The sequence below is a fragment of the Canis aureus genome, chromosome 22 (genome assembly GCF_053574225.1).
Source record: "Canis aureus isolate CA01 chromosome 22, VMU_Caureus_v.1.0, whole genome shotgun sequence".
Taxonomy (NCBI): domain Eukaryota; kingdom Metazoa; phylum Chordata; class Mammalia; order Carnivora; family Canidae; genus Canis; species Canis aureus.
Window position 1 is genome coordinate 22,342,148 of NC_135632.1, and position 23,275 is coordinate 22,365,422.

General features: G+C 43.5%; 1 protein-coding gene across 36 annotated transcripts in view; it reads right to left on the minus strand.

Annotated features, from left to right (window-relative positions):
- The window catches only part of TMEM108 (transmembrane protein 108), a 344,051-nt gene that overhangs the window by 11,345 nt on the left and 309,431 nt on the right, over positions 1 to 23,275 (minus strand). For 31 of the 36 annotated variants that reach the window (XM_077865133.1, XM_077865118.1, XM_077865135.1 and 28 more), the window contains one exon: positions 3,922 to 5,349. In XM_077865133.1, the coding sequence (XP_077721259.1) occupies positions 3,922 to 5,349 (1,428 nt within the window). Of the gene's footprint in view, positions 1 to 3,921; positions 5,350 to 9,850; positions 10,004 to 10,552; positions 10,621 to 16,576; positions 16,714 to 23,275 lie in introns of those variants that run through there. The other 5 variants (XM_077865156.1, XM_077865155.1, XM_077865154.1 and 2 more) reach the window with 3 other exon arrangements.

The following is a 23,275-nucleotide window of genomic DNA, read 5'->3' on the forward strand; positions in this document are numbered from 1 at the left end:
TGGAAGGAAGCCAGAATGCTCTGGGGTGCAGTGCACATGGAACTTCACATATCCAGGGGCAGAGAGAGGTGCTACTTTGCTTCAGCCTGGCTCAACTTGGATTGGTGATGAATAACATCTGCAGTTGGCCTGGTCCCTGTTCTCACCCTCTATAGAGCCTTTCATCTTTTTCGAGGAGGGAGGGTGAAGACATTCTTGAGAATGGATGCGGCATGTGCAGGAGAAGCCAGGGAGCTTGGCAGAGCCACGAGACTGACCTCCTGATGAAAACCCAGAGCACTGACAGCGGTCCACGAGGACCAAGCCAGTGTCCGGCCCAGAGGGTGCTAGCAGGAAGTAGTGGGCTCTTTGTATCCTGATGGTGGCAGCAGAGACCAGCTCAAGAGGCACATGGCTCCACTGCCCCAGCCAAATGTGGCCTGGATCTGATCACTTTCGGGTTTTTAGCACATCTGAACCTCTGTGTGGCTCAGGAGACAAAGAATTTCTCAGTACTTGCACATATATCCTTCCAGCCATTGGGTAGCGCTTATGATCTAGAAAGGTTGTTGGAACTGATGACATTTCTTCTTGGGCAGGCTTGAGATCTGCTATGATCACTGCCTGCTTCCAACAGAAGCAGGGGATTCAAGCACCTACCTCGTAAACCCTGGCCACCTGAAGTGTGGTTTCTGGAAGATGGAAGAAAGCAGGGACAAGGCCAGAGTTGTTCTGAAAAGCCAGGTGTGAGGTAATCTATGCATGCTACTAAACCAGACTGCCTGAAACATATGGCAAACTGGCAAAGAAGATCCATGTAGTAGAGTGAGCTTTAGGATAAATGCAGCTGCTGGAAGAGGTCTCCTTATCTGATGACTAGAGTGGGATTAGGCTATGAAAACAGCCTGGATATTTACTCATCTGTGCTTTGAAAGAGCATGGTATTCTGAAGCTGGACAAGTATTCTGTCTTGATGCCCCTTGTATCAGGGCCTTCACAGGGTTCCTGAAGGATGGTCCCACAGCAGCTGGGGCCATGACTAAGGACAAGGAGCTCTATGTGGAGGCAACTAGGGCTAATGCAAGGATCTTGGTGAGTGAGGGCTTAGGGGAGCCTCCTGTGTGGATAGTGGAAATGTAAGGCAGATGCTGAAGGAGGTGGAGTCTGTGGTTCCAAGAGGATGCAAGAGTCCACTTTGTTTTTTTTTTTTTTTTGCAAGAGTCCACTTTGAACAAAGGATTCATACCGTTCTTTAGAAAGTAGTATGTTCTATCACAGCACCTGAAGGCTCCTTTCAGAGTGCCGGGAGCATTCTCTAGGTGCAGTGCCAGGCTGTGTCCTTGTATCTTTCTTGGCTGACATTATCATGCATGGTTTAGGCAGCCCATAGGTTTTCTGGCTTTGTAGTAAGATCCAATTTCAAACTCACACATGGCAAAAATGGCTGTAGAAGTCTTTTTAGAACCATAAAACACATGTGGGCGTGGCCTATGGGGTGAAGGTTAGACCTACCCTGTCCTGTCCAGCTTAAAGAGAAAAGCCCAGGTGGGGAGAGGGTTCTGAGAGCTGGGGGAGGGAACCACATCATATACCTTGATTCCCTAGTGCTTGGCATAGTGCCTGGCACACAATGGGAATTTGGGAAATAATGTGTTGAATCAGACAAAGAGATTCTTTCATCGGATCTGAGCTGATTTATGTGATTGGGACCCTGGGCAAGTCACTTCACCTGGTGACTTAGTCTTTGCCTGTAAGGTTGTTCCTTGCATACTGTGTTTATATTTTTTACTCCTCTGGCTAGTCTATTTTGAGGATGGATTGGTTAAAAATAATGGGAACTCACTAAAGCTTCTAGAGACATATCAAGAATGGAAAATTAGAAAGCTGTCTCTAATGTAGTTACTTCTCAAATATGACCACTATTAATAATTTATTGGCTAACAGAGCTACATTTTCTCATTATCACTCTTCTGTTTTAGAAGTGGGCAATCACAGTTTTAAGCATTCACGTGTCTTTCCATGAGAGACAATAAAGGTACTTAATGAAAAAATAAAATATGCAGCTTGCAAACATTTTCCTGAATTGGGCCCTTCAGCAGAAGCAGCCTGCCCACCTTTGACCTGGAAAGTTTGCTTTGCTTAGCAACTAGAAGGAAACAAAAAGCCAGGAGAGGTGGCTTCTGGAAAGAATCCAGAATCTAGATTTAAAAAGATCTTGTCGGTAAAACACCAGGTAGAAATTATGCTCATGTCAAAGGCATATACCTCCTGTACTAATGTTCAAATGACCCATAGCATGAGGAAAGGCTAGGAGAGCTGGCTTAACAGCCTCTTCTGTGGAAAATTTCTGGGGTTTCATTCCTCTTGAGATCAGGATGAGCCCATGGTGTGATGTGACAGCCAGTACAACTAACAGAGCTAATGCCAGTGTTGGCTTCCTGAGTGTGACTGAAGTGTCCAGAACAAAGGAACTACCATCTGCTCTCCTCTGCCATGGCTGGGCATGTGGAATGTTGTGCTCCCTTCTAGGAGAGCCGGGATAAACTTGTGGCCATCCAGAGTGGCCGATGATGGGGTAGGGCCACAGCAATGTGGCCCTATAAAGAGACTTGAAGGAATAAGGATTAGCAGCTTAGAGAAGGAAAAGCTGTCTTTGAGCACCATTTTAAATGTTTCAGGAGTTGATAGATAGACTGCTTTTTTGTGTTTCAAAAGGTTTCAGAGGGCATAGCTTAGGACTACAGAGTGGAAATTATAAAGAGCAAATGTCAGGCTTCCAAGAGAGCTGGGTAACAACCTGAGGGAGTCAAAGGAGAATGGGCTGCCCAATGACTGAAGATCACAGGGGGGTTTCTCACCCCTGGAAGGATTCAGAAGGAGGCCAGATGATAACTTTATAGGGATGGAGTAAGCTAAGATCAGTGAGGATTTCTGTAAAGTTATCAGAAAAACTCTAAGAATCTAGGATCAAGTATATGGGGAAGATATAAAGGAAGTCCTAAGGTTCAGAGTGATTATATCAGGTTCTTTATGGAGACATCAGGGAGAAGGATCTTCCAAATTCTCATTAAAGGAGTGACAGGCAGCAGCAAGGAGGTGCTGGTGGCCTGGGGAGAGCCCTTCTTTACCAGTACCAGTGGAAGCAAGCTGAGGACCACATCGCATCCAGCTCACATCACCCATGAACAAATAAATCTGGGGAGGAGGGAGAAAATAGCTAAATTCACATGTAACTCTCCAGCTCTCAATTTAGCTATAGGAACTGCTGCTTTTGTCAAGGCTAATAGCAATTCCTGCAAGGTCAAAGCCTCCTCTCCTTTTTTTGGAGAAAGAGAGAGAGAACAGGAGGACAAGAGATGAGGGAGGGGAGAAAGACACAGAAAAATGGATGTGAAGTGGGAGAGGAAGGTAAGGGCTCTGCTATTTGAAGGTTGCATGTTTAGAAGTGCCAACATTCACCTACTGTGTCTTGGTGCCATGTCACTACAGCTATGAGCAGGCTGCCCTTGAAGGTGAGTGTGGCAGGGTGGTGTCATGATAAGAGCACTGGGCAGGAAGACAGTGACCTTCCATCCCAGGCCTGCCTCTCACTTAACTTTGGGCTCCTGGGTGAGCCATGGCACCTCTCCAGCTTTGTGTTTCTTTCTGCAAAATGCAGAACTGGCCTGGACTACTTGGAAGGTTCTCTTCAACTCCTGGGAGCTCTGTCTTTATGATGAGTGGACATCTGAGCCATATCCTGGCAGAGCTAAGGATGAGGGGTAGGGATAACCCATGAATCTTGTCCTGTTACCCGGTTTCTTAGAATTCTGGGACATTTTGCGGCCTATCTGGTGGGAACTGCCCAGCTCTGGGGCAAAGGAACTCTGGGGATAGACAAGTTGATGTGACAAAGGGTGAGGAGGGAGATAGGGAAGAGTAAGGAGAGGGGGAGGCACTTACAGCAGGAAGAGATGGGCACGCTGATGGCCAGGATCACCCAGGCGATGTCCATCTTGCTCAGGCAGATGGTGGCCCTGTGCTGGGGTTTGTCCCCTTCGGCCACATGAGATATATTCCCTGCTGTTCCAGGCTTCCAGGTCCCAGCAGGGACCAGGCGGTTGAGGAAGTTTCCTGTGGCTGTGGACACCACTGTGGAGAGAGGACTGGGCACCCTGTTGGTCATGGTGGGGGTGGCTGTAGCCTCCTCCTTGGCTTGGGAAATAGTGCTTTCTGAGCCCTCGGTGGGATGGGATGGGGCCTGCGAGGTTGAGGATGTTCCCTGAGGAGTCCCCTTGGAAGGGGCTGAGACACTGGCATTGAAGGCAGCCTGGGTGGGCCCCGCGGTGGCTGTGGAGACCCCAGAGCTGGTAGATGGAGGTCTGTTGATGCCAGGGGTGACAGTAAGCCAGGAGTCACTGTGGCTGGGGCCATCCTGTGGGTCACCGCGGGGGTGCTGAGAAGGCACTGGGGCAGGTTGTGGACTGGCAGGGGCACCTGAGGCTACTGTGGTGTCCAGCTCCCCTCCTTGGCTGGTGAAGGTAGAACCATCCCCCTGGCCTGCTCTGCTAAGGCCTGGCTTGTCCTCTGTAGGCACCAGGGGGTTGGTGGGTGGTGCCCACGAGGTCCTACTGGGCGCCATGGTTGTGGCCACTGTCTGGGGCTGTGGCAAGGAAGAATAACCCCAGAGTGGGTTCCTGGAGGTGAGGGTAGAGGGGTCAGGTTCTACAGACCCTGTAAAGTTGCCTTTGTAGATCTGAAAGATTTTCCCCAGAGGCCGCTTCTGCCCCAGATGTGTGGAGCTCTGATTTCGTCCCCGTTGGCCTTCCTTCCTCCCAGAGTGGCCACTGGGTGCAGGCAGGACAGAGCGTGATGAACTGTTGGCCCCCTTCCTGGAAGAGCCTGGAGGCCTGGGAGGCCTGCGCGTGGTAGCCCGGGTGGGTGCTGTGGTGGGACGGCTGGTGGTTGCCGTTGGCTTTGTCAGCAGGATGGTGGGCACAGCCTCCCCCTGGGTGTGGCCCTCTGAGTAGGAGGATGTGGTTGCCATGGCAGCAGGAAGGGGCTCTGTGGGTAGGGGGCCTTCAGAATGTGGGGTGGTTGCTGTCACCGTGATAGTGGAGATGGTGTTTGTAGGAGGGTGTCCATCTGGATGGGGTGTTGTCATTGCCATGGGAGCTGTAGCCTGTGAGGAAGGTCCATCGGGATGGGGCGTCAGTGTGACCACAGAAGTAGGGGTAGTTGCCATGGAAGAGTGTCTGGTAGAGCTGAGGGATGCTGTCACCATGGTGCCTGGGGTGGTGCCTGAGGGGAAGACCTGAAGAGATTCTCTGGGAGATGGTTCCTGGGTGGCAAATACCAGTGCTTCAGTCAGTGCCAAGATCAGGAGGAAGCCTTGAGAGGAAGACAGAGAGAAGAGGTGAAATACCTGGGAAGTTGCTCAGAGCCTAGACTTTCTTTACTCATGAACCTATGGAGCTCTAGGAACTCAAAGGAAACATTAGGAATGTTCTGGAGGTCCATACTGCCACCGTGACTCCCAGAAGCAGCTTCTCAGAAAAGGCTGGGTTGGATGTGGGAAAGATTGTGGCCTCTGAGTGCCTGTTGCCCCTCTGCGTGAGCCAGCTTGAGTCAAATGTGGAAGGCTTACTTGGGCAGAGCTGACCAACTCTTATGCCCTTTCTGAATCTTCCACTATGGACTGGACAAAGGCACAAATGGTCAGACCTCCATTTATTCAGGCCCATTCACTGGACCAGTAAGGAGGGTCTCTATCCTCTCCTTCACCTTGGAGAACACAAAAATGAACAGGGCAATCTCTGGATTCTGGGTGAGCTCAAACAAATCCACAAAGAATCCTAAAACAAGGCAGAGACATCTTAGTGCCATAGGATAGTGACAGGCAGAAGGGGACAGGGGTCCAGAGGGTGGCCAGATCTGGTGCCCATCTAGCACTTGGCACACAGCCTGGAAGAAAAGATGCACTCTATGAATGCCAGCTGGTTTTATGGTTGTCGTTAATGTTAACTGCTTTTCCTATGGCACTCATGTGGCTAAACTGTCTGTGGAAAATCACTTGTAATACCCAGCCTTTTGAGTAGGAGGACCTTTTTTGAGCATTAAAAGAAAATCATGGATTCTCTCTGATGATCAGTGTATATGCTTTTAGTTCATCGAGAAGAGATGCACAAGAACAAAAACCTATAAATTTAAAAATACTTCTAAATATATGTGGATTTTATTAATCACAACAGCATGTGTCAAATTTTTCAAATAACACATCTTGTATAAATGTGAGACATAGGATCTGTTCAGATTATAAACTGGAAGACTGGCCACCCCAGTACTACACATGGGCTAGGAAGAATTTAGTCTCCACTGCTGAGGAGTGGCCTGACATGCTTTTAAGGCCTGATTCTGACCTGTGAAGTCCTTTTTCTTATGAACCACTTCCTGGTTACTCTTATGCCCTACCTTCAGCTCTGCTAGCCACCCAGACGATGGTAGAAATCTGTCTCTATCTGGTAACTCCCTGGGAGCTTCCCTCCCCCTTCAGATTCAAGCAAGATGAATGGCCAAAGCAGGGTTCCTGGCAGTGACTTCTACATGCCTGGGATGGTCAGTGAAGCTGCTGACAGGGGAAGGCAGGGGCCCTGGTGAGCTTTCAGAAACAAAGAAGGGGAGATCATCTCCTGGCATGCCTTTGAAATGGGCCCAGGACCACCACTGAAGCCACCTCTGACTTAGGTGTGGGGTGGAGTCTGAATGTGGACCAGTTCCCCTCACCCTACACTTATGAATTAGTAGGTGAAGGGAGGCCAAGGGACTATAGATTGAACAGAGTATAGCACATGCAGACTTTAGGACCAACAATTTGCCTAAGCAACCTATTTCTTTCTAAGCTTTCTTTGGTGATTTAAACCATATATTAACAGTAGGCTCTTCTTATTCAGGTCAATCCCAAAAACTAATTTCTGAGCATTTGCTTTGGTCCAGTCTTTCATGCTTGATTTAATCCTCACAACCACTCAGTGGGGTAGGAAACAGATCTCAGGTAGATTAATGAACATGTTTAAAGTCCCACCACAGCTGCCATATATGAAACCGAGCTGTATCTAAAATGCATGCTTTTCTTGGTCAACCACCACCAATGATTCAGGAGGAGGAAGAGGAAAAGAAGTTGCTATGCCATGATGTTCTCATTGGTTCAGGGTTATTCCAACCCTTCTCTTGCAGCCAAACACCACAGGGACAATCTGTTCTTAGGGATAGGAGTCCTGACCCCTGATATTTTGAGGGACATTCCCTTACAAACTACATTCTCTTACAAAACTCTTACTGTTTTGCTCATGAGTCCCTTGGTTCAGTATTAAGTGTTAAAGATTGAACTTTGTGTCCCCCAAGTTCATATGTTGAAGCTCTAATCCCTAGCACCTCAGAATGTCACTGTATTTGGTGACAGGGCTTTTAAAGAGGTTATTAAGTCAAAATGAGGGCATTAGGGTGGTCCCCAATCTAATCTGACTGTGTCTTTATAAGAAGAGGAGATTAAGACACACAGGTGATACCAGAAATGCTAGTACACAGAGGAAAGGCCACGTGAAGACACGATGAGAATGTGGCCATCTTCAAGTCAAAGGGAGAGGTCTCATCAGAAACCAATCCTGTTGGCACCTTGATCTTGGTCTTCAGGGCCTCCAGACTGGGGGAAAATAAATTTCTGTTGTTTAAGCACTCTCAGCCTGTGGTACTTTGTTATGACAGCCCAAGCTAAGACAGCGAATCTTACATTAGAGATCCCTCAGATAAAGGAAAGGCAGAGACCAGGGCTTGTGTGCAGGTAGTTTATTTTGGGAAGTGATCCAAGGGCAACAACCATGGGGGTCTGAGATGAGTCAAATAGTGAAAATCAATCTACAGCACGTTATGAGTTGACCAGAATGAGCAACTCATATTTGCTGGGGACCTCTGAGGGGCTGAGTAGATTGTACCTCAAACTGTCTTTGAGAGACAGCACTCACTTGCTGAGCTGTTCCTGATGTGGGAAACAAAGGCAAAAGAAAAATTAAGTTTCCTTACTACTTATAGCCAATTGACAAGTCCTGGAAACAGGCAGTGACATTCCTCTAGGAACTCAGCTACCTCAATGTTAATACTTTGCTAAAGGCAAGAGGCAATATTATCCTGACCCCCAGGATGCTGTAAGTCTTCTTTAACACATAAAAATTCCTTTGGAAAGTTCCTTTGACTTTCTCTCCCAAGATACACATTAGCAATCTTCCTCCAAGCATATGGCCCACGATATATATCTGAAGGGTCTCATGACTGAGTTTTTTCTAAACAGTAATAAATGATCTTTTCCTAGCAATAGCTAGCCCAATCAGGATATTGGAAACCTTGTTTCTAAAATATCCTGGAGGCTTGTGGTGTCCCTAACCTCCTCCCAACTTGAAAGTGTATAATCAGTCGCCTGTCACAACCTCAAAGCAGCTCTTTCTGGCCATGGGTCCTGTGCCTGTACTTTAATAAAAACACCTTTTTGCACCAAAGATGTTTCAAGATTCTTTCTTGGCTGTTGGATTCAAATCCCAACATTTCCTACATCATTCCCATCCCACTGGCCCAGGGCTACTCCACTGGTACTCATTCCTCTGTATTCTCACTCCTGCATGAGGCCCATAGCCCATGGAGCTGTCAGAGAAGCCCTGGGCAAAGGCCCTATCAGGGTATGCCTGTACCCAGGAGGTGGCTGCTGTGACAGCTGGAGTTAAAATCAAGGGCCCAGAGGATTCCTGGGGTAGAACACCAGATGTGCTAGAGACAATCAGAGACCAGAGACCAAGGACATGGCCGTCTTTTGGCAGTGGCATCAAGCGCAGTGCAAAGCTTTCAGAGATCCCGAATGATTCCAGTAACGGGTGGGAGAGGAGCAACCCTGGCCTCCAGAAAAACTTTGCAGCACTCTAGAGGCAAAGGGGTTAACATATCCTAGTCTTTAAAATACTCAGGGAAAGAATTTCTCCTGATTTTCTCACCAAGAGCATTCCAGAGGTTAAAATCCTCCCAGCTGGGAAGTATGACTACAATTCTTCTTGCTCTATGACTTACAATGTAAGTAAATGCTTGCCTTTGTTGCTCCCTCTCCCTTTTTAAAAAAAGTTATCAGCATCCTGTGAGTTATTTTTCTCTCTAGGAAGACTGTTAAGTTACCTCTCAGCCCTTTCTTTCTTAGACTTTATAGTAAACCTTTGTTTGGTACAATGAATGGGTATTGCCATCTGGGTGCAAAGAGTTTTCATTTGGAGGATGACATTTAGTTGTCACAGTGAAAGGGGCCCTAGAGGTAACTTAATCAAATTCTCTCATTTCACAGAGGAGGCAATGGAAGGAGCAAAGTGACTTTTCCAAGAACTCACAGCAGGTTGAGGACACAGCCTGGTCCACTGCCACTATTTCAAAGCAATTTTACATACGTATCATAAAAATTGCTACCCTGTTGCACTGTACAAACACTTCCTTCAACCTCCACTGTCACCTTCACTAAGGAAATCAGACATGACTTTACCTCTCCTCTTTGGCATAAAAGGTTAATAACTGAATGGAAGGGCACATACTGTCACATTAACTGTGCAAGGCCTTCAACCCAGGGCTCCCCTATCAGATGCAAATTTTCATTCAAGTCCCTTTGTGTTGGCCTGCTCGCTCTTTCCCCCACAATCTGGGGCTATCGTCGCTTTGCATATCATTTGCATAGATTTGCATAATACCCTATAGAGGCTGTAATTCCAAATATGAAAGAGAGACTAAACTAAAATTTAGCCTGACATGCTTTAAATGTGGAACCAAATTTTAAAGCATCTCGGAAAACGGACAAGTGTGGGGGGTAGAAACTCACAGACTGATGGATGTCCAGATGTTGCAGGAAGGCCTCTTCCTACCTAGAATTCCAATGCATACATGATCCCAGGGCCCAAGGAAAGGAAAGGTTCTTCTCCTTCTGTTTATTTGGTTAACTGCCCACATTGCATATTGGGCATGATATTTGCATCTGGCAAAAGCAAGGAGGGAGTTGGTGAAGAGAGAGATGGCTAATTTAATGTATGAGGTGCTTCCTATTGCCATGCACTGCTTGCAGGGCTAAGCTTGTCCTGTTATATTTAATTCTCATAACAACTGATAAGACAGGTATTATTATTAGGTCACTGTTGCACCTGAGGAAAAGCAGCACAGAGAGGTACAGAAACCTGTCTTTTGTCATACTGGTGGGGAATGGAGAGCGGTGATTTGACCTGGCACCTTGACTTCAGAGTTTACAGTCTTGCATCTGGGTGGTTCAGCCGGTTAAGCACCTGACTCTTGATCTCAGCTCAGGTCTTAATCTCAGGGTTGTGAATTCAAGCCATACACTCAGTTCCACACTGGCATGGAACCTACTTAAAACGGAATAAAACAAACAAAATAACACTTTCACTCAGGGATCTGCTCTGCACTACCCCTCCCCCTACCTGCTAGGCTGTTCTGCATATTAAAAAGCAATAATCCATAATTTTTGGGAACCGATTTTCTATTACTGGTCTTTTGACTTTTCTTTCCTTACCTGTTTTCTTCAGGGCTCTATATGACACATGTAGCGTTCTTTTAATAAGATGGTCAATTAACTTTATCCTGTAAAGTTAAGTAATTAGGGGAAACTTGTAGTAGTCCAACAAAAAAGCTGGAAATCCTCGCTTTCCCTCCCCTTGACCCTAGGCAGGCCTTTGTGACTTCTGTGAGGAAAAGAATGGGGCAGAAAAGGTTACACAGCTTCTGCAGGTTTCTCTTGGGTGTCTCTGGTCCCATACAAGAAGTCCAATGGCCTTTAGGCCACCATGTGGAGAAACTGAGTGGAGGGACCACATGAAGAGCAATAGAAAGGCCTAAGGAGCCCCAGCTTTCCAACCCCAGCCAGGCATCAGACATGACACTGAAACAGCCTACAGATAACCCCAGACCCAGCCACTGTTGGATTGCAGCCACAGAAGAGACTCCCAAGTGAGAGCTGCCTCACTGAGCTCAGTCAACTCTAACATTTGGGAACAAAGTAAATGATTAAGCCACTGTTTTGGGATAGTTTGTTTTATAGCAATGAATGACTGGAACACTTAGGAATTTAGCTTCTGAAAAAAAATGAATTTAGCTTCTGCATCCAGTGTTTTAACAAAAGGAAAGAGTATCTACAGCATACTGAGTTTGATCATCAGAGTCTGTTCTCAACATGGGAAGGAACATACCATCTTGCTAGGAAATTGGCTTTTCTAATTTCAAGATTATCATCTTTTAGTTGGAAGGGATATTAGGACTCTCTGGTATCTAACTCCTTCACTTTACCGATGAGAAGGTTGAGGCCCAACATAGTGAAATACTTACCATGGGTCACACAGCTACACTGGGTTAGGACTGGGAGAGATCCAGGCCAACTCACTGCCCCTCCAATCCTGCTAATGCTCCAAACCCAAAGTGTTCTCTTTATATCACCGGCCCCTGTATTCTACTGTGTTCCATCCTCTGAACGTCAACGTTCTCTTTTATTTATTTTATTTTATTTTATTTTATTTTATTTTATTTTATTTTATTTTATTTATTATTTTATTTTAAAACATGTTTTTTTTTATTTTTCTATTTATTTTATGATAGTCACACACAGAGAGAGAGGCAGAGACACAAGCAGAGGGAGAAACAGGCTCCATGCACCGGGAGCCTGACGTGGGATTCGATCCCGGGTCTCCAGGATTGTGCCCTGGGCCAAAGGCAGGCGCCAAACCGCTGCGCCACCCAGGGATCCCCGTGCTCTTTTATTTTAAAGATCAAACATTAACTCCTCATTTCTCATAGCATGGTTTCCCTGAGAAATAAATATGCACCACTGCCTTCAGAATGTGCTGGACAAATGCTTTTAAGAGGTAACTTATGCTTGTGACCTTGGCTTCTTTATGAAACCAGTGAGTTTAGGATGTAAATCTCTGCTTTTGCCCTCCTTCCTGGCAGCCAGGCCTGTGGCCTCCAGCCAGCATGAATTTCCTTGTGTTGCTCTGGGAGGCTGACAGAGCACAGCTTCCTAAGAAAAACACTACAAAGAAACACATGTGAACACACACACATGCATGCATACACAGCACAGATTCTCTCTTAGGAATAGGAAACAGGCAAGAACATCCATTTGCAGCCCAGGCCCTTCTATCATCCTCATGCTAACATATGGTCAAGTCTTTCTCAGTTCAAAACAGCTGCTATGTGGAAGTACCAGGATTTAAATTCAGGTTCTCTGATCCTGGATGCTTGAGATCTTAGGGACTAAGAGATTTTTGATCCAGGAAAATATCCTACAGGAGCACAAGAACATATGAGGATAGGCAATGACATACCAATAGAAACAACTGTGATGACCACAATTAAAAAATAAAGCTTTCCCCAAAGATAGCAACACTTAGGGGAACTATGCTACCTTTTATCTTCAGCTTTAGCTTTTTGCCTTGCACATTTAGCTCCTCTTAGGACAAACATTTTCTACCTAGAACTCCTCCTTGGTCTTGAAGGCCTTGTTAGACGTCCTTCCTTGTGCCTGTAACCTTTATGCCTAACCTATTCCAGCCCTCATCTCGATGAATGGAAATGGTGAGTGTCTCATTTGCCTGTCTGAACTCTAAACTGCCAGAGGGTAGAGATTATCTGGTTCAATGTTGTAACTCCATATCTAGTGCAGTTACTGACTATAATGAATATTTGCTGAAGGCTAAGAAACCTAAATCACTCATTAGGCAGCTGTGGCAGTTTATATTTTCCAAAAATAATCACTACAATACATCCCAAACCATTTACTCTTCCTAAATGTGGGTTGGCACTCCTATTGGAGAGGTGAGATCTCTGTTCTCTTCCCTTGAATCTGGGTGGGGCTGTGACTGTGGCTGAAGTGAAGCCACACGACTTCTGAGGCCAGATCATAAAAGGTGGGCACAGCTACTTCCTAGTTCTTATTTGTCAGTGCTTCTTCTCTGAAGCCAGCCACCATGCTATGAGGTAGCCTGAGTAGCCCACTGCAGAGCCCATGTGGAAAGGACCTAAAGCCCCTGATCTTCAGTCCCAGCTGAACTTCTATATAACAACCAGCACCAAGTTGCTATCCTAGAAGTGCCATGGAGCTCTCTGGCACACAAGTACTTTGTGGTTTGGAGGACAGATGGAATACAGGTGGAGGACCGTATATGGTGGATACAGTATATTGGAGGATATGACCATTTCTTCAAGGAGCTGCTAATCTAGAAGGGAAGAAAATCAGCTATGACAGAGGCACAAACCCATACACCAAAGACATTCTTTCAAAGGCTCTCTAAACAAAAATGAAAAGGTCAACTCAGCTTCTAATAAAATAACAAGATCATTAATATTCAGGGAACATCTCTCTGACATCATGGGAAAGAATACAGTCCTGACTGGCTTGTACTCTCCCAAAACTAAAAGGAAAAGGCTAATAAATACAGTCCTGACTGGCTTGTACTCTCCCAAAACTAAAAGGAAAAGGCTAATAGAAAATGTTCTCTGCTTTAGAGTAGAGAAGATGAACAACATTACCTCAGCCAGGTGATCAAGGTCAACATCAACAGTGATAAAGTCATGGTGACAGTATGTATCTTTGATGGTACTTTGCCACAGTATGTGCCCTTGATGGTACTTTGCTTCTGTAGCTTTCCTTCCCCTATTAACCCAGGCTAATGATAAGAAAAACATATGAAAAATCCAAATTGAGGGACATCCTACAAAGTATCCGATCATACTCCTCAAAACTGTCAAGGTCATCAAAAACAAGGAAAGTCTGAGAAACTATCACAGCCAAAAGGTGCCTACGGAGATATGACAAATAAATGTGATGTAGTATCCTGGACAGGATCCTGAAAAGAGAAAAAGGACATTAAAAGAAAAAGAAGAAAATGTGAATAGAGTATGGACTTCACTTAATAATAATGTATCATTAATTGTGACAAATGTACTATAGTAATACAAGATGTTACTAACAGAAAACTGAATGTAGGGTATATATAGAGAATTCTCTGTTCTACTCTTGGAACTTTTCTCTAGGTTTAAAACTATTCTAAAATTAAAAAAAAAAGAAATATTGAAAAAAAAAGCTCCACATGGGTTTTGGAGGGGGATAGAGCTGAAGGCAGGTTTGCAGGCAGTGTTCCCAGCAACTTGGTATAAGATTTTGTGTCCACAGATGGGGGCATGCAGATAGGACAGTGGGTAAGGGGAAAGCCTGAGTCCTACCCTACCCTAATGGTGGCTTCTGGCTCTTCAGATTTTTCTTAACTTAGTGGATAGATTCTGATCTAACCTAGCTACTGATATGTTGTGGAGCCTACTTAAAGAGAAAAGGGAAAAAAATCCATTATTGCCACATCTTTCTATATTCCTTTTGATTCTCAGCTTTTTAAATATTTGCATTCAGAGCCAAGTGTAGAGTTTGGAGGTAAAATGGTCAAAGACTGACAGCCTGAACACATAGTTTTAAACCAGTGCAAAATCTAACTGAGGGGTCAGGGTAAATGGCATTCACGTAATATAAACGATTATAACTTTCTTTACCCAGGAAGCAGGATACATGAAAATCCAAGCTTATTTATCATTGCTACAGGGCTAGATTGCCCTGCCATTTAACCATGGAAGCCATATAAGGTATTAGATATGGCTACCTCCATCCTCATTCAAAATTTCTAAAACAAACAAACAAACAAAAAAACCTACATGCTAGATGATAATGTATCAGTCTAAAAACCCAACTTTATTGTCATTTTGTTTTGACAAGATCAAGACATCTTGACATCTTTAATATTTCTGGTCAGGGGCAGCCCAGGTGGGCCGCCTTCGGCCCAGGGTGTGATCCTGGAAACCCGGGATCCAGTCCCACATCAGGCTCCCTGCATGGAGCCTGCTTCTCCCTCTGCCTGTGTCTCTGCCTCTCTTTCTCCCTCTCCTACTGTCTCTCATGAATAAACAAATAAAATCCTTAAAAAAATATTTCTGGTCAGAAATGATGGCTCCCAGCCCACTACCAGGACACTCTGTTCCCATTCATATTGTGGCCCTTCTCCCCACAGAGCCCTTCATTTGAGTGTGAGGGAGTAGGCAAGAGTCTGGGGGCGGGGGTGAGGGTGGGCAGTGGTATTTAGGAACAATTCTGGCTCTGTAACTTCCTAGTTCTGTGACTTTAGGCAAATTAGTTGAGCTTTGTTTTCTGCAACTACACAATAAAGATGATAATGTCTAACTTTAGGGTGCTTTCAGAGGTAGGATAGAAGACTACGAGATAGAGAGGTCCCAAAAAGTACTGGCATTCAACAGGTGGCAACTGTTATTTTAGTTTCTATTACATTTAGGTCACTCCCCTGGGACCGTGAACTTCTTGAGCATCTGGAGCTCAGGAAGTTAGTTCACTGACTCATACAAAGTACAGATAATGTTTTCTGAACAATATGGGAATAAAAGAATACTTAATTCCATATATTTAAGTTATTTGCAGCTGAATGCTTACAACAAAATTACAAATATTTCTTTAAAAGATTCTTTCTTTCTTTCTTTCTTTCTTTCTTTCTTTCTTTCTTTCTTTCTTTCTTTCTTTCTTTCTTTTTCTTTTCCTTCCTTCCTTCCTTCCTTCCTTCCTTCCTTCCTTCCTTCCTTCCTTTCTTTCTTTCTTTCTTTCTTTCTTTCTTTCTTTCTTTCTTTCTTTCTTTCTTTCTTTCTTTCGACACACACAGAAAGAGGCAGAGACACAGGCAGAGGGAGAAGCAGCCTCCATGCAGGGAGCCTGAGCCACCCAGGGATCCCGATATTTATTTCTTTAAAGACAGTGTCAACAAAAGAAAGTAGTAAACAATGTGAGTCCTGTGTTGATGCAGTATGAGATGTGTGAGTGTGTGCATGTGTGGATTTATCCCGTTTTTTACTTTGCTTGTTTTGGTGATTAACATCAACTAGTTCAAATGAACACAACATCCCAAAGACAGGGTGAGGCAGGAGAAGGCTGAGATTCTCCTACATATTCTCCTAAGATCCTCTTCCATAATTGTGCCTATCACTGTATGTTCCATTCATAATTACAAAAGCAAATTAGCCTTCATTTCTTTCCAAAGTTCTAAAAGGTTGTGTGAGAGTGTGTGCCAGGATTTGGGCTTTACAGAGACATGTCTCAGATTTGGCTTCATGGTTAAAGGTGTATTCTATGGGCAGGTTTTGATGAGAGCAGTAAGGAAGCAGTACAAATAGGAGGACTTACTGTTGAGAGCCAGCTGATAGGGCAGCCCTGCAAAGCCCATGGAGTCTCCAAATGCTTGGTTCCTATAACCCCCCAAAATGATCCCCACAGGGTCAGAAGTCCTATAGCTTGGGTTCAGTGGGCTCCTCAACGAGCATAAGAGGATCTTTGAGACCTCTCAGGGTCTCAAAAAAAAAAAACCCTTTGGATAATCCTGGGACCCGCACAAAGAGGATAAACCCACTAGTATCTATTTACACTCCGCTTCAAATTCTCAAAAGCAAAAAGGAGAAGAAAAGGCACAAAGTTCTGACCTAATCATGCCAGAGAATCACTTACTTAAAAAGAGCATTGGGGCTTTTGACTTGATATCCTCTTGTGCTTGCTGACGTCTGAAGCATTATCTCTCAGCACCCATTCCTCCTCACAGAAGAGCTTACTGCTTACTGAGAGCAGAATAGGAGGATAGCAGGGACAGTGGAGAGTCTAGGAGGAGGAGGGGGAGGGCTGAGTGGAGAGGCTGACGTCAAAGAAGGGTGTCTGCTCTCTCTGGCACACTGGCTCACCTGATCCTGAGCCCCCACAGCTTCTCCATGAGCATTGTGCAAGGCTGTTTGGTATTCTTGCCTGGTTCCCTGATGGGGCTGGCTACAGACTGTCTGGTACTGCTCTCATCAGTTGCCAAAGGTTCACTGCCTGTTCCAGTTTGCCTGGAACAAAACGACTCAGGCAACACAGCTGTGCATCCTTGTGAAATTGCCTAATTTCCCATTTCAAGGCAGGATGCCCATACTCCAAGGTATAATTTAGGTTTTGGGCATGAACTAGATTTCACAATTGAATTCTGAAAGTCAGCCCTCCAAGCTGTGAGTGCTTGGGGATTAAAGCTTTCCTCCCGGTTCATCTCTCTTTCTCCCCAATACTGATAACTATTCACTAATTCTGGATTTCCACTTACTGAGTACCCACTATGTGGCAAGCATTCTACTAGGTGATTTTTATATATTATTTCATTCAGTCATCATAAAACCCTATGAAGGAGAAAAGAACAATCTTAATCCATGTGATTGCAAGGGTACACACCCTCCACTTCCTTATTCTCCTTTTGAGTATAAATCTATGGATTTAGGTCCCTGAATAATTCAATGTGGACCTGAGGATAGATTTCTGGAGGAAAAACTAATAAAATCATTTTCTGTACATACAAACCAAGGAGACAAGAATAACACACACAGAACAAGGAGAGAACAATGGAAGATGGTCTGTAATTCATTACTATGAGGGATGTAACAGATTTTATGTGCAGTAGCTTGGCAGGGAACCCATGAAAACCAGAGGAACCCAGGAAGGTTTCCTGGAAAAGGAGAAATTTGAGCCCCTTACTACCATTCCACCATTCATTCATTTCTTCATATGTTCAACAAACATGTATTGAGGGCTAAGCTGAGTATGGCTTTGTGTTTCCCAGATAAACTGGCATCCTGATCCCAGCCATGGGGATGGCTGCTATTACCTCATTCTCCATCACGGGTACTAAAATGCATATTGGCAAAGAAAGTTCTGGCAAATTCTGAAAAGGATTTTTTCAGAATTTATCCATGAGTAGAAAACACTTTAGCACTTTGTATTTTACAGTGTGCTAATATTCAGAATCAGAACACACTTTTTAATTATGTTTGCAGGTATTTTTACTCCTACAAACCCATTTAATACTCATATTTTATATAAGACGCGTCTTATTCCCTAAAAACAAGGTTCAGAGAGGTTAAAAAATTTATTCAAAGTCACAGATTCGATGAGGAATGAAGATGAAGACATAGCACAATTCAAATCCTGCCTCTGACTTGAACCCAAGAAAATAAGATCAGGATCAAAACTGAAGTACATTGCTGAAAGACTCTAATCCCAGGCTAAGTCTGGGGTGGTGTGGGGACCACCACAGCCCAACTTCAGAATGTTATCTTTTGTAGACACTCTCCTCGGTAGCAAAAGGTAGCTGCCTCTACTTTCTAGGCATGGGCTGGAGGGGAGGTGGTTCCTTACCCCAAATTTTGGTTAGCTGTTTTCCCCTTACTCTACCCACAGCTTCCACAACTCAGGTACTAAAGCGGATAGGTAAGTGGTGTCCCCCCACTCAAATGTGATCCAAATTTCTTTTAGAATCTAGAACACAGTTTAAATCCTACAGACCTAGGAATAGGATACTTTATAATAAGGCGTGCTTAAGTTCTTTAAATTCTTTTCTTCACCTGTCTCTTGTCTTTCCTGGAGAGATGGGGAGAAAACAGATCCTGGAACCAGGTATAAATTCACTCACTAGTTGTATGACATTGTATTAATCTCCCAAGTAAGCTGGCTTTGTTGGGGTTCTGTCTGGTGCTTTCCATTCACCATCATATTCTCTCACTGGTTCTTTAGATTTTGCACTGAGCAGACAGTGAAGCCTGCTATCTAGGTTCCTCCTACCCCAGCAAAGAGGCTCTTGTTCTATAGATGCTAGGAGTACTGGCACACAGCTGAGTTTCTTCAGGCATCACTGCCTTGCTCAGGGTTACAGTCCCTTCCTAGAAAACCTGGATCCATTGAACTGGTTTCTGTGGGACTGATCTCCTTACCTTAATTTGGGAGGAATGTAAAGGACCACTTCAGCTCTGGAATTTCCCATAAGGTTGGCTGAGGCCTTCTGTGTGACTGCATCACAGCCCAACTTCTCCCCCAGCCCCAGTCCTGCTTCCTTTACTTTACTAAAAGTGTTGATTCTGGGAACACTACCAAAAAACATCCTGTATGCACATTTGTAGCTCATAGTCTGCTTTCTGGGAACCATATCTGCAATATATAGTATCCAATCACTCCTGATGAGGAAGAAGAGGATGATTCCTCCTCTTGTCATTCCTTTCCTATGTCTTACTCATACAGTAACCATTATTTCTGGTGTCTTACCTATATAGTCCTTCCATCTCATTTAATATCCCCTTAAAGTTCACCACTTTGGGGGTAGCCGTAGCCTCTCTCAGTGTACCCCTTTCCTGGTTCTAGTCATCTTAACCACGAATACCATGCTAAATGATAATATGTAAGACATATTCTTGTCATTGTATATTTCTCACATTTTTTCATCAGCTTGGAACCTCCTCGAGAAGAGACATTTTCAGATTTAATAAAAAAATATTCCTCTCAGGTTTGAGGAGAAGATTGCGACAGAATAGGAGGACCTTAGGTTCCTCTCATCCCAGAACACAACTATAGAAGTATCAAATCATCCTAAATACTCCAGAAATCGGCCTAAAGATGGAAACAACAAACTCCACAACTAAAGGGAGAGAAGAGGCCACACTGAAGAAGGTAGTAAGTGTGGAAGTATTGTTTAGGGGAGAAATGGATTGCAGGTGCTGCAGAGGGGAGGGAACTGTGGTCATGAGACAGAAGGGAGAGAGAGAGAGAGAGGTATGCACAGGGGAATGCACAAGGAGAATGTTTCCCCAAAGTTATTGGCTTAGAAAACAAAAAGGGCTGAATTTTGTGAGTTTTTGCAACCAGCAGAGCTTAAAGCCTAGAGTTTGAAAGGTCAGTGGGCTTGACTAGGAAAGAGCCCAGAGGGCATTGTTCTGCTCCTAGAGAGAAGGCAGGCAAACAACCCAGGGGCAGATAGTGTGGAAGCAGTGATCTGAAGAACACCTGAGGCACACAGTTGGGAGATTATTCATTCGCTCTTCCCAGAGAGTATCTCTGAGAGGCAGTGTTCACAGAAATGTCCCTCCAGGAACAAGGGAGCTGGCCGGCACCATTTCCGTCGTCCCCTGCCCCTCAGCATAAACACAGAGCTATCTGCAGGAGGCAGCACAATGCCAACACTAGCTGCCTAACTGGTTTACATCAAGCCCCACTCCCCTGTGCTCTGGCGGGACTGCCCTTCTCAGTCAAGCTTGCTTCAGTCCTAGTGTGCCAGGCCCCTCTCCCAGAAGACCAGCACAAACCCCTCTCCACACTGCATCTCCCAGCTAGCGTTAGTTCTACAGAACCTAAGTTCTAGCAGAGTTGGTATCAGTTTTTATTTCACAAGCAGACCATAGCACACCTAGGTAAACTCACCATATTCAGGCCAGGGACTAAACACTGCCCACAGCAGGCAAGGAGAGTCTTTGCAGATGACTGGCCTGAAAGAGCAGCCAAAACAACAGCAGAGCACACACAGCACACACCAGAGACAATCCTTGAAGCACTAGGCCCTGGGTATTACATGACCTCTTCTTCATAAGGCCATTATTTTCAGGAGCAGGAGACATAACTTTCATCACATAAAAGAAGGCAGACTTAGACGAAATGCCAAGACAGAAGAATTTATCTTAAATGAAAGAACAACATAAAGCCATAGTTAGAGGTCTAAGCAGAACAGAGATAAGTAACATGTTTGATGGAGAATTTAAAGCAATAATCATAAAGATACTCACTGGGCTTGAGAAAGAATAGAAGACATCAGTGAAATCCTAACCACAGAGATAAAAGAGTAAGAAAGAATTAATCAGAGATGAAGAATGCAATAAATGAGATTGGGAAGAGGCTGAGGCGATGAACAGAAGGCTAGAAGAAGAAAAGGAATGAACTAGTGACCTAGAAGACAAAATAATGGAAAATAATGAAGCCAAACAAAAGAGAGAAAGAATTATGCAACATAAGAATATATTTAGGGACTAAATCTATTAGTGACTCTGTGACTCCATCAAGTTTTGTAATAACATTTGTATTATAGGAGTTTCAGAAGAAGAAGAAAAGAGAAAAGGGAGCAGAAAATTTATTTTAAGAAATAATAGCAGAAAATTTCCCTAATCTGGGGAAGGAAACAAACATCCAGATACAAGAGGCACAGAGAACTCCCATCAAAATCAATAAAAGCAAGCCAACATGAAGATACGTTGTAATTAAATTTACAAAACATAATGATAAAGAAAAAATCTTAAAAGCAGAAAGACAAAAGAAGTCCTTAACTTACAAGGGAAAACCTGTAAGGCTAGCTGAAGATTTCTCAACAGAAACTTAGAAGGAAAAAAAAAAAAAAAGAAACTTGAAGGGAGTGAAATTCATGCTATAAATGTTTGTATTAAGAAAAAAAGGTTCAAATAAACAACATTACACCACAAGTAACTAGAAAAAGGAGAAACTTAGCTGAAATTTAGTAGAGGAAGGAAATAACAAAGAAAAATCAGAAATAAAAAATAGCGACCAGAATGAAACATAAATTAACACTGAAAATAATGACCAGGTTTTCCCCTCAAAAATTAAAATTGGCAATGCTTTAACTACAAGACCAAAAGCCAACATGAGAAATGGAAGAGAAAACAATAGATAACCATGGAAATACACAGTGTGAAAACAGATTACTATAAAAATTATATAGTAATAAATATAAAAAAATCAGAAAAGAACAGTTAGAAAAGAACAGTTCTAAAAAACACACAAGTTACCAAGATTGAATCATGAATCTTGAATCCAAGAAATAGGAAATCTTAGAATAACAAGAATGAAAGTTGAATTAGTTGATACCAAACAGGGTAAAAACAATACAAGAACAAAAAAGTCTAGTTTGTCCAACATAAATATTGCTACTCCAGGGCAGCCCGAGTGGTGCATCGGTTTGGCGCTGCCTGCAGTCTGGGGTGTGATCCTGGGGACCTGGGATCGAGTCCCACATCTGGCTCCCTGCGTGGCGCCTGCTTCTCCCTCTGCCTGTGTCTCTGCCTCTCTCTCTCTGTGTCTATGAATAAATAAATAAAATCTTAAAAAAAATAAATATTGCTACTCTAGCTTTCTTTTGACATCAATATACATGATAAATGTTTTTCCATTTCCTCAGTTTCAATCTTCAGATGTTGTTAGGTCTAAAACGAGTCTCTTGGAGGCAGCAAACAGATGAGTCTTGTTTTTATATCCCATAGGTTTTGGAATATCGTGCCTTCTTTTTTCTTTTTTTGAGATACACTTTGATTTGACGTTTGATTTCTTATTTGGCCCATGGCTTGTGCAGTACTATGTTAGGATTTACATATTAAATTTTTAATATTTACATTGTAAATTTTCTTTGTTTTATTGTTGATCTTTAATTTTATACCATTGTGGCTGGAAAATATACTTGGTATGATTCTAGTCTTCTTAAATTTGTAATAATTGTTATGTCTCTTTTTATATGATTTAACTAGGGGATTCTTCTCTGTGTACATGAAGAAAATGTGTATTCTATTTTTCTTGGATGGAATGTTTTTATATATCTTTTAGAACCATGTTTTCTGAAGTATGTTTCAAGTAAAAATGTTCTTGTTGAAAAACAAAACCTTAACTGAGAGTACTCATTTAAAATAAAGCATATCAGAAAGAAGGTACAGGGGGAAGAAATGGGTGAAACAGGTGAAGGGGATTAAAATTATACTTAGCATGATAAGCACTGAGTAATGATATATGGAATTGTTGAATCACTATATTGTATACCTGAAACTAACATAGTATTGTACATTAACTATACTAGAATTAAAATAAAAAAGTTAATAAACCAACATAAAATATTCCTCTTACCAATCATATATACTGAAGACACCTAATCCTGTTGGCTAAACATTTGACAAATCCCTTGTCACTACCTCATCTTCCTCTCTCACTCATTTAATTCATTCAGCACATATTTACCGGGTGTCTTATCTGAGTATTGTTTATGTTATGGGACTACACAAAGAAATAATGTTTCCACCCTATTCTCCAGGGAGTTGTGGTTGAAAAGAAGGGCCTTGGGTAATGAGGCTACACTGAAGCCAGACTGCTAATATTCAAACCCCTCAACCCCCGTGTTCTAGCCCAGTGACTTTGGGCAAATTACTTAAGCTCTCTGTGACTTAATTTCCTCACCCATAAAATGAGATTACTAACACTATCTCATAAGATTATTGTGAGGATTAAATGAGTTAATATATAAAGGATTTATAACACTGTCTAGCACAAAGTATTAGATCTAAGTCTGCACTCCTCAATATGGTAGCTATTGGCTACATGTGG